Below are 17,122 nucleotides of genomic sequence, written 5' to 3' on the forward strand. Positions count from 1 at the left end.
TTCCCTCCTTTCTCCCCATTTCTCCTCTTGGCTAGAGGTCTCCCCATGGGGCTGGAGGGCAGTGCTCAGGGCTGTGTCTGGGACTGAGGCCCAGCCTTGCCCTTTGTTGGGCCTGCCTCCTGAGCAGAACAACAGAGCAGGAAGCCCCCTCTTTACCGCCCCCCTCCTCTAGGTGGCAGTAGAGGCCTTCAGGCCAAAGAAAGGAACCCCAGAGGATCTCCCTGAGCCACTGCGCCCGCATGGCCCGGCCGGCCACACTTGGGTCCGAAACAAAATTCAACTGAAGACAAAGTCATGTCTTTGACTGCCATGCCGCACTATTGGCTTACACGACCGACACTGGTCATATTGGCCGACTCCCCACCCGAATGCTTTTCCCAGCTGCCCAGAGAACCACCAGCACCATTTCTGAGCATGCCGGGGGAGGGGTTGCCTCACTCCCCCAGATTCCTTCCACCTCTCTCTCTCTGGAGGGGACGCACTGCTCTCAGCTAGCAAGGAATCACGGATTTCCAGTGGGAGGGATCTTAGACACGAGTTAGCACAATGCTCTCATTTTACAGAGAAGGAAACTGAGGCTAAGAGGGATGAGTCCATTCATTTGCCCAAGGTTATCCTGCTGTAGAACTGGTAATTAGCAGAGCCAAGATTTGAACCCAGGTTCTGTGATTCCAAACCCATTTCCTCTCTTTCAACAGATAAAGAGAGACAGATACTATCACATCATATATTAAGTATGCCATGATGCTGCCTTTAGTTCTGTCTTCTCCTCAACCCTCCATCTTGTATTGAGATGACTCTGGTTCCCAAAGGCTAGAGCAAGAAATAATAGCTAATTTATAGAGTGCTTTCACAAAGATTTACAAAGTGCTTTTACAAATACCATCTCATTTTTTACTCGCAACAACCCTGGGAGGTATTACTATCCCCATTTTACAGGTGATGAAACTGAGGCAGACAGAGGCTAAGTAATTTACCCAAGGTCATACACCTAGTGAATGAGGCTGGATTTGAATTCAGGCCTTTCTGACTCCAGGTCCAGAACTCTATCCATTGTGCCAAGCTGTGGATGTGCCACTCTCTGCTATGCCAAGCTACTTAAGCTCTCGTCAGGGTTTAAATATGAAACTAGAGACATATTGTATCCCTGGCATTCAAGGCTAGTCTAGCTAAATTCAGAGAAGCTAATTGTTAAATTGGCCAAAAGGCCAATAACAACTTTCCAGTACCATAGAAGGTACAAGAGTGCTTTGGTTAAGGGAGTATATGCACCAATAGGTGATCCTAGGGATAGAGTTCTAGACCCTGAAGTTCAAAGACATGAATACAAATCCTGCCTCAGACCCTTCCTGGCTGTATAACCGTGGACAAGTCTCTTTACTTTCCTGAGCTTCATTTTTTTGATCTATAAAGTGAGAGGCTAGACTGGTGGTTTTAAAGGTTGCTTCCTGTTCCAAGTGCGAGGACCCCTGAAATCAAGGTAATTTACTTTATATTTTTTAAACCCTTACCTTCTGTCTTGGAGCCAATATTGGCTCCAAGGCAGAAGAGTGGAGAGTGGTGAGGGCTGGGCAATGGGGGTCAAGTGACTTGTCCAGGGTCACACAGCTGGGAAGTGGCTGAGGCCACATTTGAACCCAGAACCTCCTGTCTCTAGGCCTGGCTCCCAATCCACTGAGCCGCCCAGCTGCCCCTAACTTACTTAATATTGAAATGTGGCTATTTTAATACAGTAATGGAATAAGCATTGATCTTAAAGTAAGGACACCATTGACTAGCCCTTGGGTACATCTTGTTCTCTCTCTGAGCCATTTGCCTATCTGAAAAATGGGAACAGATAAGGCTTGCTTTCAAGGTTTCGGGGAAGAAAGCAACATGCATACCACAAAAGGAGATGGCTGCCTGTTCAAGGACTTTCCTTCTCCTGGCACCATGTTTGTTTTTTTTTTTTTGCACAAAATATTCCTCTGCTTACTGCTGCCCCTTCGAATTCTGCAGTGCCTTCAAAACTCAGTTTATTTGCCACCTCTTACAAGAGGATTTCCCGATTTCCTATCTGAGTGTTGTTACTCTTGTCACCTGCACAATTACTCTGTAAGGACTTATCTGTATCCATGTTGTATCTCATCTGCACCCATCAAACCACCCCAATGTCAGCTTCTTGAAGGCAGGGCCTTTCATTTTTGTCTTTATGTACTCAGTGCCTAACAGTCCCTGGCACACAGTAGGCATTTTAAAAATGCTTAATGGCAAACCAATGAATACTGGGTAGCAGAGGGAAATCAGCTGAGAACTGGAAATGTATCATACATAGACTTGAGTGAGGAGTAGCAAATAGGAGAGTTGGCTACCTATTAATAATGCTCACGAAGGGGAAGAAATCAAAACACTGGCATTTCTTCCTTGTTATGCCACCACGCCACATCATACTCTCATGAAACCAAACAGTGAGTGACAAGGAGACAGATGAACTCTTTCTCTAAAACAGGGTCAAAGAGAAGGGTTCATCCTCTAGTGCCTTGCCTAGGGCCACAGCAGCAAGGAACAGCGGAGCAAAAATTCAGAAGACATGGCATTCTTGTACTCTTAGAACCCATCCATTCCTACCTGTTACCTGGGGCAGTATTGGCGGAAGACTGTGTGGATATTTCCTCTTCAGTGTGTCTTCCCATCCAGCAGGGAATTAGCTGCTGCAGTGATAGCATGTTGGATAGAAAGATCTGCCTGCTACTGCTTGGGACTCCTTGACACATCTCCTTCCTCCCCACTCCCATTAAGAAACAGATGGGTAATCCAGACTGTCCCACTACACCAAAGCCTTACTGGCATGAAGGGCATGGTCAGGCCTTTGGGGAGGCAGAAGGCAACTTTACTAGTAGCCCTGGGTACACAGGGCAAAGCACAGGCATTTTTGTGCTTGGTTTCATGTGTGTAATCCCCAGTTGGCAGTTGGGATTGGGATTGGAAAGGAAAAAATATGGCAAGAACCAGAGGAAGGCTTCTGACTATTAGGCACATTGTTGATTGAGTGATCCTCTGTGGAGAGGAAGGCATGGGCAGCAGTTCCTCATAAAGAGAAGCCATGGAGGGTTGTGACCTCTACCGAAGTACCCAACTCTTTTCTATCCTCCAAGGGATTGAGGTAAGAAGAGGACTTATTTCGGTACCTCAAGTCTACAGGATGTCCCCATGTGTAGATGCAGATCCACCCAACCCCTCCATGTGCCATGCTTTCCTGAGTGGCTCTGGCTAAAAAAAAAAATACAACGATACAACGATCGCCTCTTGGCCAATTTTTTGGTGGTATGCTTCTTTTCAAACTTAGCTAGGCCGGCCTCATAGCACAGTCTGTTGCCAACTTGGTAAAGCCTGCCTTTGTGGTAGAGGACTTGGAAACCCGCCCCTCCCCCAGCTAGTATGGAGCCTGGGAGAAGTGATGTCAACAGAATGTTTGTGCTTTCGAACTCACCTTTACAAGTTCTTGTTGCCCTCCATTCTGCCTGTGCCAATTCACCGCACAACCTCGGATACAGTAGGTGTTTAACAAATGTGGAAATAAACATAGGCAGCGGTGATACCACAGAAGTGGTTGTGAACTCGGTTGTTGATCAAGGCTCTCCTAGTGTACAAATGAAACTCACTAACAAAATTCAAGTGCCAGTTTGTTAGTGTATGAGCCATCTGGGCCTCACCTTCCTCCTCTGCAAAATTATTTCCATCATTCAACCTGCATTGGGCTGGGGCTGGGGTCAGAGTGGAAGCTGAGCTAGATTATACTGAAGGTTCTCTCTTACATTCATAAACTCCACCGTGATACCCAACACAGCTCAACAGAATAGAAAAAACTCAGGACACGTAAAGTCCTAAAGTTGGGCTCATCTAGTCCAACACTTCCCCACCACCACACACACACATATACACGTACACACACGCACAGGAACAGGCATCATCAGTAAGGCAGAAGTCATTTCAAGTGTCCTGAAGGAAGGTGGGAGAACTCTAGAGGTATTTCCTCCTGCTGGCCAACCCTCTGGGGCTTTGGGGCTTTGGACCTTGAACAGTCTCTCTGTCTCTGCCTCTCCTCCCTCCCCTTAAATAAATCCTTCCCTAGACTCTGCTGAGGTTGCAAACGTACAACTTTTCCACTCTCTTCCCCAGATTGTGGGAGTGAAACGACTGCATTCATTGCTTGCCTTCCCTCACCATTCGCTCACTCTCTTCTCAATCCCTTCAAATCTGGCTTCTGCAGGCCCCACACCCCTTTATTGAAAGTGTCCTCTCTAAGACTGTAGCATGCAATTCTTTGCTGTGAAACTTAAAGGAGGCTGTGATTTGTGTAGCTCTGTGTGTGTGTGTGTGTGTGTGTGTGTGTGTGTGTGTGTGTGTGATCAACACATTACCAGAAAGATCACATAATGGTCATCAACCTGAGCCTCAGTTTCCTCGACTGTTAAATGACCATAACAATGCCCGTAGTACTCAGCCCACAGGGTTGTGGTGGGGCTCAAATGGATAGGGAAAGTGGGTTTTTTGAACCTTAAAGTGCCATATATATTTGTCCACCTCCCCCCAGAAGGCAGACCATACCACTCTTGGAAAGCTCAATAGCTCTTAAATGACTTCCAAGCTATGAGTAATGCATCTGTTGAATGACTGAAGCCTATGAGTGAATTCGAAAATAGAGCTGGTAGAAAAAGAAGAAAAGATGGACTAAAAAAATCTTACCTTCAACATCTGATAAGTCTGACATCCAAAATCTATGGGGAATCGGCAGAAATTTATAAGAGCGAGAGTCGTTTTCCAATAGATAAGTGGTGAAAGAATAGGAACAGGAAAGTTTTGAAATAAGAAACAAAAGGATCAATAACCATCTGACAGTGTTCAAGATCATTAATAATCAGAGAATGTAAATGAAAACCCTGCCATATCTTCTCATGCCCGTCCATCAAATTGGCAAAGATGGTAAAAAGTAGGGGGAAAACTCCTTAAGGTTGGCGAGTAATTGACTGTGGGCTGGTCCCACTGTTTTGGAAGGCAATATGGGATTATAGAAGTTATAAAACTATTTGCAGTCTTTGATCCAGAGAACCCACTCTAGAGTTAAACTCCAAGGAGGTTAGTAACAAGAAGCAAATACTCACCTATGTAAAAATATTCAGAGCAGCGCTATTCGTGATAGCAAAAGGTTGGAAATCAAGTCTATGCCAAGCAACTAGGGCATGGCTGAGTAAATCGTGGCATATGAATGTAATGGAATATTATTGTGCTGTCAGGATGACCAGTAGGAAGCAGTATTAGAAGAAATGTGGTTAGACTTGACCGAGATGATGAAGTGAAAAGGCACAACCAAAAAAATACAAAATGACAACTAGGTAAATGAAGACAACATCAAAAGGGCTCCAGAACTCAGGTAAATACAATGGACCATGTTGGCGGTACCTCATTCAAAGCCGGAGCACACAGGCTCCCTTTCTTGGAACAAAAAGGCAAATTACAAAAGTGGATGGTGGCCCGTACTATCATCCTCATGAATTTTTTTTTTTGCTCGATTGTTTGGGGTTTTCGTGTTTGTGTTTGCAAAACATCCCTTGGAAAATGGTCATAAACACAGTTCTGTCCACTGCCCAAATGACTGCATTCTATAAAATAATCTCTAGAAAAAAAGAGATGAAACAAAAGCTTTGCTGAGTTAACATCTTTATGCTGGATTGAAATTTTGGCTAAACTAAAACTGGGAATTACAAACTTTTACACCCACTTATTTCCCGATTTTAAAGAGATATACAACAAACGGTTTTGGTAATTTTGCCAATAAAGGCTTTTTTTGCTTTAAAGATAATCTATTTCGTAATTGTCAAGTGTGCTTGACGCTGATAAAGAAGAGAAGTGTTTCCTAAGGAGCTCTAGGGCCTTGTTATTCCTGGCATGTAGAAACTTCTCGGTTCTCAGCTCATTCTTGACAACCTCTAGCTCTTTTTGGATTTTTTTAATTTCTAATTTATACTGTAATTTCACCTTTTCCCTCAGGGAGGCATTGCCAGCCTCGATTTGCAACTTGAGTTTTCCAACCATTTCTTTTAAATCTTTGTTTTCTACATCGAGCTTCTGGATGAGTTCTTTGGCTTGCAAGAGGGCGTCAGTTAGGTTCTTCACGTTGATGGATTTTTCCGAGATGTCATTCTTTAGGGCCCGGAGTTCTCGATCTTTTTTCAAGCTGTCCTTCTTAGCAGCTTGCAAGTAGAGAGTCTTGCAGCTGATTTCTCTCTTGGATTTCAGGAGTTCTCTCTCGGCATTTTCGAAGTCGGTTTCTATTTTTCTGCACTTGGCATTCAGTTCCTCCAGCTCTGCATTCAAAAAGGCCAGCTGAATTTTTTGAGAAATGCCTTCTGCGTGTTTTTTCTGTGTTTCTTGTCCCAAAGCTGCTAATTCCTTTGCATTCCAGATACAATGACCTTCTGTTCTCGTGGGGCTTTCTTCAGTTCCAACATTCAAATCAGCTGCATCCCAGCAGGCAGAATTCCTCTCGGGTTGCTTCTTTGAAATGTTTATCTTTCTCTCAGTTAACTTGGGTTCAGATTCTGGTTCAATTAGCGGGGAAATGAATTCTTTCCTCTTAAATTTCTTTTCTTCTTGGAACTTTTTAATTGCCAAATTATACATTTCTTCCACTCCCTTTGCTTGGTCCAAAGCCAGTTGTTGAGAAAAAGGTTCAGGCTGATTAGTTTGCTTAAAAAAATCCTGGGGAGTAAAACAAGGTATAAACAACTTCTCCACCCAGTGCTTTCCATTAGTCTCCATTGCTATGCTACCTTCTGCCTGTTCCTGAAAAACAAAATGAGATCAAGGCACATCTTTACAATGACAGCCTGCTGGAGCAAAGAGGGCTGGCCTGGGACTAGGGTTGCCAACCCACTGGTAACTGACCAGTTTGCCCAGGATCTGGTCTTTGGCTCTAAATAAATAAATAAATGCTGATTGGATTGGATTCTACTGTTGAGCCAGTAGTTTGGGATTGGGGTTTGTTTCTTTAGGATTTGGGTTATGCCTTTATCAAAATGGTGGCAAACTGGATTGGGGGCAGGGGAAGGAGCCTGAAGGAGGGGGCAGGGAGAGAGGTTGCTATTCCCCCAAGTGTCCTTTTCTCTTAAGGGGCTGTAATTTGGGTAAGCCTCCCAGGGAGTGGGGAAACTTGGGATCTGGTGCCAGGTTTGACTACCAATGAGACCCTGAGTAAGTCACTTCCCCTCTCCGAGCCTCAGGTTCCTCTTCTTTAAAGTGACCAGCTAGGAAAGAGGTCCAAATTGGGGGAAATCATTGTCGGAGTGACTATGGGAAGAGAGTTACTGGTAGAGCTGTGAATTGATTTAACCATTCTGGAAAACAGTTTTGGAATTATGCAAGAAAAATCACTAAATTATTCCTCCCCTTTGACCTAAAGATTCCACTACTGGAGCTATATTCCAAGGAGGTTACTACTGACAGCAAGAAACAGAAAAGGGCCATATGTACAAAAGTGCTCAGAGCAGCAGTATTTGTGATAACCAAATAAATCCATGCCCAGAGACTGAGGACGGGCTGAACAAATTGTGGTATGTGAACATTAAGAGTGAGGCCTACTCCTGGGTAAGGAAGGACAGGGCAGGCTGTCTCAGGAGGGAGTGGGTTCCTCCTCCTTGGAGGCCTCCAAGCAAAGTTGGGATGCCCGCTTGCTGGGTACATGGCAGAGGGGAGAATTTATTTTGGGTCTGCTCTAGATTAGATGCTTGCTGAGGTCCCTTCCAGTTCTCCAAGTCTGTGATTCTGAGGATATGAAGAATTCAGAGAAACATGGAAAGCTCGTGTGAACAGAAGTACAGCGAAGAAAGCAAAGCCAAAAGGACAATATACACAATGACGACTGCAACAGTGTGCGTAAAATCAACACAGAGAAGCAGCAAAACGCAAGTCAAATACAACAGTCAGTGTTAGTACCATATTGTCACAGTCCAAAGATACAACCCTCCTTTCTCTTAACAATTGATAATCTGTTGAGGTGGGGGGATTGCACTTTGTCAGGAAGGTGTCGATTTGGGCGAAACAAAAGGCAACAGCGAATTCTAAGATAGTTTTCATATGAAATGATGAGGTTGGACTACAGTGAACCCCTAAGATCCCTCCCAGCTCTGGCCTTCTATAATCCCATAAAAGAGAAGCAAGTCAAAAGACTAAGGGTGGGCATTGCCCCCCCAAAATGGTCACATCTTTTTTTTTTAAACCCTTACCTTCTGTCTTAGAGTCAATACTGTGTATTGGCTTCCAAGGCAGAAGAGAGGTAAGGGCTAGGCAATGGGGGTCAAGGGACTTGCCCAGGGTCACACAGCTGGGAAGTGACTGAGGCCAGATTTGAACCCAGGACTTCCTGTCTCTAGGCCTGGCTCTCAATCCACTGAGCTATCCAGCTGCCCCCGGTCACATCTTTTAGCAGCAAAGTCACAAGGGAAGCCAGGGGCAAAAAGAATGAGACCTACACTGACTTGTGCTAAGTTAGGACTATTCCACATCCCCATGCCTCTGCTAGGTCTAAATCGTTCCTAATGCTCTTGGGTTCCATGACCGTTTCTTCATTTTTTCCACTGAGTGAAATGCAAAGTCTTAATGCAAGGCGAGATAGCTTTTGGTAAAATATACCAAGCAGACTTCCTCATGACAAACTGCCAACTGCCCCTCTGTCTTGACCTGCACATTCCTGCTATTCCAGTCCCAGGCTTTGCTCAGAGGCAAAGCTGCCAAGTATACAGAATCCTATCAGCTCAGCTCGTGCTACCATTTCAGGATGAGAAGCAGTGTCTGCACTGAAAATGTCCATGCCATTAAATCGCTTTTTTCCTGAGATCATATAGGATTTGGGCATGGTTTCTTGGAGGTGAAAAGCTAGTATATGAATTCACCAGGCAACCAACAGTTCTACTTCTTAGAAAGAGAAGGAGGAAGAGTACAGCCCCATCAGAGCTTGCAGAGAATCTAAATCCAACTCTTCAAAACTATTTCCTTTCAAAAGGAGTCTTCCCTGTACAAAAGGGTTCCTCTAGGTCCAACTCTCCAGTGTAGGTTTGTTCACAGATCATTAACTGCCTTTGAAGGGAGGGCTGGAGTCAGGACAGAAAAGCTTTACACTAAAGTGTTAGGAGCCACAGGCAACTCAAAGATCAATCAGAAACAAGCATTTTTGAAATGATCTCATAAATCAATGGTAAAATGTGATTTACACACACACACACACACACGCACGCACGCACACGCACACCCCTCTTTATCAGAACCCAGCTTTTAGACAAAGCAAGATATATCTTTAATTTTCCCCCATTAAAATACCCCTCATTGCATCACAGTCATAAGAACTACAGAGAGTTGTGTCATTACTCCTGTTTGCAGTTTTAAACGTCATGGATTTTACTTGTCATATTGAAATCAGCTAGGAGGAAAGTCGGTCATTTGAGGCAATGGGCATGCCAAAACAACAACACCACCACCAATAGCAGCAGCAGCAGCAAACCAGCATCACTGACCTGGCATCCTTGTAGTCACCCCTCAAGTGCAAATGTTTGGAAAATTTTGTTTCAAGGTCTGGTACAGAGTTTGGATCAGAAGTCACATACTAGCCTTTATTGGAATATAGTCAAACCCTTGTCCAAAAAATGAAAACTATCCTTCCTTTCTGACCTCTCTCTTTCTCTTTATCATCTCAGAGCTGCCTGGCTTATCACTACGATTGGCCTGTTTATAAATGGTGAAAACTAAGAATCCTAGTCCGGGATTTGGGTGGGTGCGTGATGTCACCTTCATCCAGCCATCGGACAGATGGTGGTTGACGAGCTCATTGGCCCTCTGCAAATTTCTACTTGGGGTGAGTGGGATGGAGATTATGGTCATTTTTTAATGAAATGTGTATTCATTGTTCCAGGGAGGGATTCTTTTTTAAAAAGGAACATAGAAGATTCCCTTCCCTAACTTGCAAAGAAATATTTACTGTCTAGTCAAGGAGAGAGAGTTGCGCACGCAAAACAACCTTGAGCCACTTCCAAAGCAACATGTAAACCAGTAGTTGTCCAAGTGTGTAATGGTGGCTAGCGTTGGAGAGAGCCGTCTCAGTTGAGTGGTGGGATAGGAAGCCAGATTGCCAGCAGTTGAGAAGCACATGGGTGGTCAGGAAGGGGAAAGACTGGAGTGGAGAAGGAGATTATGAAGAGGAGTTTGGAGAAATGAGGTAGAGGAGATGAGGAAGCTCAAGATACTGAGTCATGGTCTGAGAGAATGGGATGAGGATGGTACAAGGTCTTAAAAAGGAGAGAGAAGAAGGTTTGCCATTAGTGCCCATCACTCTTCTTCTAGGTAATTTCTTTTTGTCTTTTTGGTAGAAAAGCGTCTCAACTGAAGGGAGTTTCTGGTCCATGGAAATTGCCCATAGATCAAAAGAGTTTGAAAATCATTAAAAGAGGCCACTGCAAATTAACAGTGTAAATGCAAAGCAATTGAAGTGGCTAGGGGCTGTGGACAAGGTCAGGGGGGCTTCTTTGTTGCCAGTGTAGACGGAAATCCCTTAACATCCATATATAGGCTAGAAGGGATTCCCCTGAGCACACCTAAACCACTTTAGATGTTTGAAAATCCATTTTCAAATACCTACAGGAAATTATATTCCACTGTTCCCCATGAATGGAGAACAGTAGGACATTAGCCTGTCATTAGAGATGCCCAAGCAGTGACTGGGTGACATTGGTTGGAGATATTGTAGAAGGGAATCCGAAATGAGGTGGGATGGGGAACTAAATGTTCTCTAATGTCCCTTCCAACTGGAAGGTTTTCTGAAACTTTCCAATGTTTCTTCAAAGGGCAATCACTGTGTTTGCGAAATGCATTCATTTTCTGGGCATATCTTAGAACTCTGAGTAGAAGGCATGGCAGTATGTTGGCATACTATGGAAAATCAACTCTTCCCTAGATGTGGGCTGGATGAACATAAGAAAGTAATTAATTTGTTCTTCCAGTCTGGCTCAAACTGATATGAGGAGGAAGAGAAGGAAGCTGGAGGGAAACAGCCTGAGAAGGAAGGTCATCTTAGTCTTCCTCCTCTTTGAGAAGAGCTAGTCAGGGCCAATTCAGTAGCAAGTCCAAAATTCTGTGTGTGGACGCTGCCAGCTAAAAGGTGACCGTGGGTTAGGATGGAGATCTGGAATTTGCACCAGGCTATGAAACACAGAGCCGTGAATCACTGAAAGGCAATCAGATGATCAAGACCAGTGTTATTTCCATTACACCACACTGCCATATGGGGTAACTGCCTCTTCAGCTCTAGGGTCTAAGGGATTCCTACTTATGGGAGCCATAACAATAATAGGAATTGAGGGGCCGTAGTGAAAGTCTCCGTTGTTGTGAACTACCATTGGGTCCTATCTTTGGGCAAAAGAAGAGAGGAAAGGCACCTTTGGCTAGGTTGCCCTCCTAAGGAACAAGGTTCTGAAGGTATCTTAAAGACAGAAATAGAATGGTGAGGCTTAATAAGCCTGAAAAGCATCTGAGAAAGGAGTGAATTTATGTGGTCAGCTCTTACTTTGAGAAAAGGACCAACTTCCAGCAGTCTTCCTTCGAGTCCCTTGGCTTCCGCTCTGTGACCACCTAGCTGCGTAGCAGAGGTAGACCCTGTTCCACGATCTAGAGAGTCCTGAAAAGTGTGTAAATCGATTTTTCGTAAGTTGAATCACATTTTAAATATACTCATTTTAAAAGCAAAAAAAGGTGTGATTTAGTTAAGTAAATGAACCCTGGCCTAGCCCTCAGTTTATTCCCTAAGGAATGGATTGCCCTCAGATCTTCCCTCCCCCACGCCCTCTGGATTTCCATCAGAAGCTGCCTTCAGATACACGAGGAAAGCTTCCAAAGTCATTGGAAACACTTCACACATGTTAAGCAAATACCAGAAAGCAGGGGGACAGAGATGGAGAAACCTTCCCGTCTACACTTATGGGACCACAGCAACATTTCAGGTTCATTTAACCTGTATGTTCTTTGCCCCCCTCCCTCTGCCCAAGCACCTGCCCAGCCCCTACCCTTTCCCATCCCCAGATAACAGAGTTCCACTTAACCCATTTACCTGTAATTTCCCATGAACTTCAGTAGCAGAATGCTTTTTGCCTTTGCAGTTAGGATCTGGGGGAGGAATGATTTGGCATCAGTTTAGCCTAAGCACATTCAATCGACTACAATCAATAAGAGATTCAGAGACAACTTGAATGTCCTTTCTTATCACTAATCACCAAGGACAAGACCCCACAAGCAACCTGACTCTTAAACACTGTTAGGACTGCTTAGCAGTTAACTCAGGTTCTCTTCTCCTCTCCTCTTCCTTCCCTCAGTGGAGATGGTCTTGGGTTCTGGGAGGCTATGCCAGAAGAACTCATCACCTGCATTGGTAACCTTTTCCTAAGGCCCAGAGGGCCTGGGATGTGCATCTGGTGGGAGAAGGATCTAGACCAATGAAAACAGATTCTTCAAGGACAGGTGCTTGATCAGGTACTCTTCAGGGGCTCTGGGGTTCCCCTGTGCTTCCTCTAGGGGGGTATTAGAATTGGACTCACTGATCTCCAAGGTGGACCTTTTAGGCCTCTTCTGCCTTTCACAAACTCTACAGTCAAGTCAAGCCAAGCTGACCTCCATACGGCTGCACATACACAACAGTCCATCTCTCCCGTCCCTGCCTGGCAGTCTGCACCCATTCTCCCTTTCTCATCAAGGGGCCTTGGAATGCCTAGGCTAGCCTCCTCCAAAGCTTCGCTCTAGCATGCAAAGTGATTAAGTGGCTTACTTTATATCGATTTTGCATATGCCCATGTGTGTATATGTGTGTGTGTCTCTACTGATAGAATGGAAGCTCTTTGAGGGCAGACTGTTTGTCTTCCTTCTTTGAAACCCAATTGCCCAGCTTGATTTCTGGCGTATAGTTTTTGCTTAATAAATGTTTATTTAATGATTATTTCTATTTATTTTTTGAAAATTTTATTTAATTATTTAATTTGGAATATTTTTCCATGGTTACGAGATTCATGTTCTTTCCCTGCCCTCTGTAACCCCCCTCCCGTAGCCGACGCACAATTCCTCTGCGTTTTACATGTGTCTTGATTATTTCTAAAACTTTCTGCCTTCCACCAATGTGGAACTTGTATAGGGGTCAGTTTAATGATACCTACCCTTTATTACTCTTAAAAAAGGGGGTACCTCTGATGGCTTTAACTGTCTTTCTAAGGGCAATGGTGGTACAAATAGAAAGATATTCCAGTCAGACTACCAGCTCTATTGCTTTCTACCCATTTGACCTTGGACAAGTCACTTCTCCATTTTGGACCTCAATTTCCCCATCTGTCAGATGAGGGCATCATACTACATGACCTCTAGGCTCCCTTCCAGCTTGAACTTCTATGATATGTTGACACTGGACCTGAAGGTATTCCAAGGCCATTCCAAAAACATTTTGGGAGAGCCTACTGTGTGCCAGGTGCTGAGGGAAGAGAGACAAAAAGAAAATGGTCCCTGCCCCCAAGGAACCTCTATTCTCCTGGGATACAAGAAACAACTGATACAAAAATCCAAAACAATCTGAGGATGGAGAAGAACACTAAGAATTGGAGGGAGGGGTGAGGAAAGGCTTCCCTTGGGAGGTGCCCTTTAACTGCGCCTTGGGTTCTAAGAGACAGTGCTCAGGAAGATAAGCTACATAAAGGGGAGGGAATAAGCATTTATACACCACCTACTATGTACCAGCCCCTGTTCTAAATATATTTGACAAAACAATCCTAGGACAAAGGCGCTATTTGTTATCTCCATTTTACAGATGAAGAAATTGAGGCAAATAGAGGTGACCCTGTCCAGGGTCTCACATCTAATAAGAGTCTAAGGCTTCATTTGAATGCTGGTCTTCCTGACTTTAGGCCTACTCTCTTTAACCCATGTGGCTCTAACCACTGTACCACCAGTTGCCTGAGGCAAGAGATAGAATGTGGAATTTGAGGCGAAGCCATTGGGTCTTATAAGTGACTAATAAGTTTATTTGGAAAGGCAAGTTAAAGCCAGATTGTGGAGTGCTTTAATGCCAGGGGGTGGTCTGTTCCATCCCAGGGGCACTGGGGACTCCCTGCAGCTATTTCAACAAGAGAGGGTGACACAGTCAGAGTTGAACCTTAGGAAGATTATCCTGGCAGCTTTGTGGAGGGTAGATGGGAGAGAGGAGAGACACTGGAGGTTTGGTGGCCAGTTAGGTTATCCTGTAATAGTTTAAGTGAAAGGTAATGAGGATCTCAACCAGCTTAGTGGCCTAGAGAAAGGGGTAGATGTCAGAGAGATTCCTGATACAGAATCAGCTAGACTTGACAACTGCTTAGATATGGGAGAGAAACCAAAGTCACTTAGGAGGCTCAAAACCCTAGGGACTCCGAGGGGAGTGGGGCTGTCTAGAGAAATGGGGACATTTGGAGAAAACAGATTTAGGAGGGAAGATTACGAGATGCGTTACTTCGCTCTTTTTAGTCCCCCCCCAAAAGGCAGTATGGTATAGTGATAGTTTTGGGCTAGGAATCAAGAAGATCTGGGTTCAAATCTCACCTCTAATCCTTAAATTACACCAGGGCCAGGGCAGATTGCTTCCTGTGGTTTCATAGAATTCTTGAGGAGTCATCAATTACATCATAATCAAGTGGTAGAGAGAATTCTAAACCTGAGAGCACTGACAACATCAGAGATTCTTCACAAATCTCTCACTGTACCCCCACAAGCCCCAAGAAATCTTTCCAGAACTGAACTGAGGTCCAGGTGCCTTTATCACCCATGCTCTTAGGCTGACAGCTTCAGCAGACAAATGGTTTAATCCTCAGTAAATAAGAGGGCCAACCATGTTGGTTAACTGAGACGTTACTATATATACTGTATGATGACACTTCAGAAATACTCTCAGCCCCTGGAATATGGGTGATCCAAAACATAATCGGAAACGCTCCACTTACTCCTATATTGCCTATTTTCTCCTCTCCAAGCAGGCTTTATGGCTCTAGTACAGTATTTACAAGCATCTAGGATTTCGTTGCTCTGAGTACTCCTCTATTACTGAAGCTTGAGGCACCCCCCAGCCCCCACCCCCCACCTCCGCCAGATAACAGTCTTGGCCAGCAAAATGCATTGTCTGGTGGCCAAACTGCCAGTGAGGAGTCTCTCTGGTCCGTTAGGCTGGGTCCCAGGCAACTCAAAGCCTTTTTCATTTTGAAGCACCTGCCCAGGGTTTGAGCCCTGCTGATGGCAGGGCCCAGAGCCCAAGGTCATCGCCACACCCTGATGAGGGCTTCCACGCAAATACATTTTCCTTCCCATCAAAGACTTGTAAAACATGAAAATCGACAACCACCAAGGCTAAGGCTAGTATGCTCCAGACACCACCACCAAACAGTTAATCAAGCAACAGCTAAAGCAGTTTGAATAATATTCTGATCATTAACAAGACCCAAATTTCCCAAGGGCTTCAGGCTAGCCCTTTTTCCTGCTTTTCTGATTCTCAGCAGCAGCAGCAGCAGCAGTGTACCACTGGCTCAAGCTTTAAAAGAGAAATGGTTTGAATTTTGCTTTAAGATTTCAGGGCAAAGAACGGCCATTTCATATACTCAACTGCTTTCCATGGGTAATAAAGAGAAAAAGGGGAGGAAGAGAAATGAATGATTGAGGCCTTACCTGTAGTACCAAGCTACACCCCAAAGGCTTTGTTATTAGAACAAATATCTCTTGATTTGAAAGGAAAATGGGGAGGGGGGCTACATGGCCTTAATCAGTTCCAAAACCATTGCGCAAGTCAATTGGTATGGGAGTCAGATCTTTGGTGCAATGCGGACCTCACTGCAGCCTTGGAAACGGGCCTGCGCCAATGGCTCACGCACTGCAGATATTATTGCTGCTATTGCTATTCAGAGCCAGGGCACATTCGCCCCAGCCCCACCCAACCCCCCTCCCCCCATTGTGACATTTCCCTTTCTCCCCAGTTCTAGCCCCGTGTCCAGGTGATAATGCCGCAGTACCCCAAAGAAAGGCCTTGCCCCCTCCCAGGACACTGAGATCACTGAATGCCAGGGTGGGAAGGGCTCCCAGAGTCCATCTAGTCCAGCCCTGTCATTTGACAGAGGGGGAAATTGAGGCCCAGGGTGAGGGAAACGACTTTCTTGGTCAATGTCAGCCAATCAGACAATGGCAGGAGTCAGGGATCCATCCTAACCCCTCTGATCCCCCCTCCCCCTCCCCAAGAGCAGGTTGCCCTTGTCCCCAGCCCCAGGGTAGGGCCCTCCCACCCTAGCTGGGGCTGATCAGGAGAGGCTTCCCCGCCCCCCACCCCCAAACAAACGCAATGACCCGGGCTCTGGGGCAGTGAGGGAGATCGATTGGGCCAGTCCCTCCCTCCCCGCTCCCCACTGAGGGCTGCCCGGGGGCACCGGCTTGCCCACCCAAGGAACCTACCTGGAGTCTTGGTCGAGCCTGGCTTTCGAGGCAGGCGCCGACAGGAGGGCTGGCTGGCTGGTGGGCTGGGCTTGGGCTCACCCAGCTCTGGTTCGGGAGCCTCAGCTGAAGCTGGGCCCGAGCCGCAAGGCCCGAGCCACAGCCCGAACTGATGGGGCCCCTCCACTCTCGGGTCACTGCCTGGGAAATGGCCACCACCCGTGTCCCTGGCACCAGGGCAGAGTGTGGCCCCACTGCAATGCAGCCAGGAAACAGCAGAGCTCCGTTACTTAGCAACCAGCCCTGTAGAATTTAAAGAGACAGAATCCCAGCTCCTGCCTCTGGGGAGAGCTGGAGCCTCCTCCTGCAGAGGAAGCCCCCAGCTTGGAGCATGCTCAGTGAGGGCCCGCAGAAACTAACATGGAGCTGACCAGGAGAGGCCTGAGTCATGCAGGGGGCTAGGACAAGGCCAAGGCCAAGGCCAAGGGAGGTAGAGGAGGAGGAGGAGGAGGCAGGCCCGCCTGGATGCCCACTTGCCTTGACCTCTCTCTTGCCTCCCACAGGCTATATAGGAGTTGGGAGAACAGTGGTTTGGGCCTTCAGGGAATGGGCCAGGCCCACCCTAGGG

The 17,122-nt window shown here is 45.8% G+C and overlaps 1 protein-coding gene across 9 annotated transcripts in view; it reads right to left on the reverse strand.

The window, feature by feature from the left end:
• Positions 1 to 16,889, reverse strand: part of CCDC160 (coiled-coil domain containing 160) — a 109,130-nt gene extending 92,241 nt beyond the window's left edge. Inside the window, exons 1-4 of one of the 9 annotated variants that reach the window (XM_007507213.3) lie at positions 16,516 to 16,855; positions 12,128 to 12,183; positions 11,588 to 11,698; positions 5,681 to 6,822 (exon numbers count right to left, since the gene is read on the reverse strand). In XM_007507213.3, coding sequence (XP_007507275.1) covers positions 5,830 to 6,798 — 969 coding nt within the window. In that variant the 5' untranslated portion in view covers positions 6,799 to 6,822; positions 11,588 to 11,698; positions 12,128 to 12,183; positions 16,516 to 16,855 and the 3' untranslated portion in view covers positions 5,681 to 5,829. Of the gene's footprint in view, positions 1 to 5,680; positions 6,823 to 11,587; positions 11,699 to 12,127; positions 12,184 to 16,515 lie in introns of those variants that run through there. The other 8 variants (XM_007507214.3, XR_008914429.1, XR_008914426.1 and 5 more) reach the window with 8 other exon arrangements.
• Between the last annotated feature and the right edge of the window lie 233 nt (positions 16,890 to 17,122).

Source organism: Monodelphis domestica, chromosome X, assembly GCF_027887165.1.
Source record: "Monodelphis domestica isolate mMonDom1 chromosome X, mMonDom1.pri, whole genome shotgun sequence".
In the NCBI taxonomy this organism is placed as follows: domain Eukaryota; kingdom Metazoa; phylum Chordata; class Mammalia; order Didelphimorphia; family Didelphidae; genus Monodelphis; species Monodelphis domestica.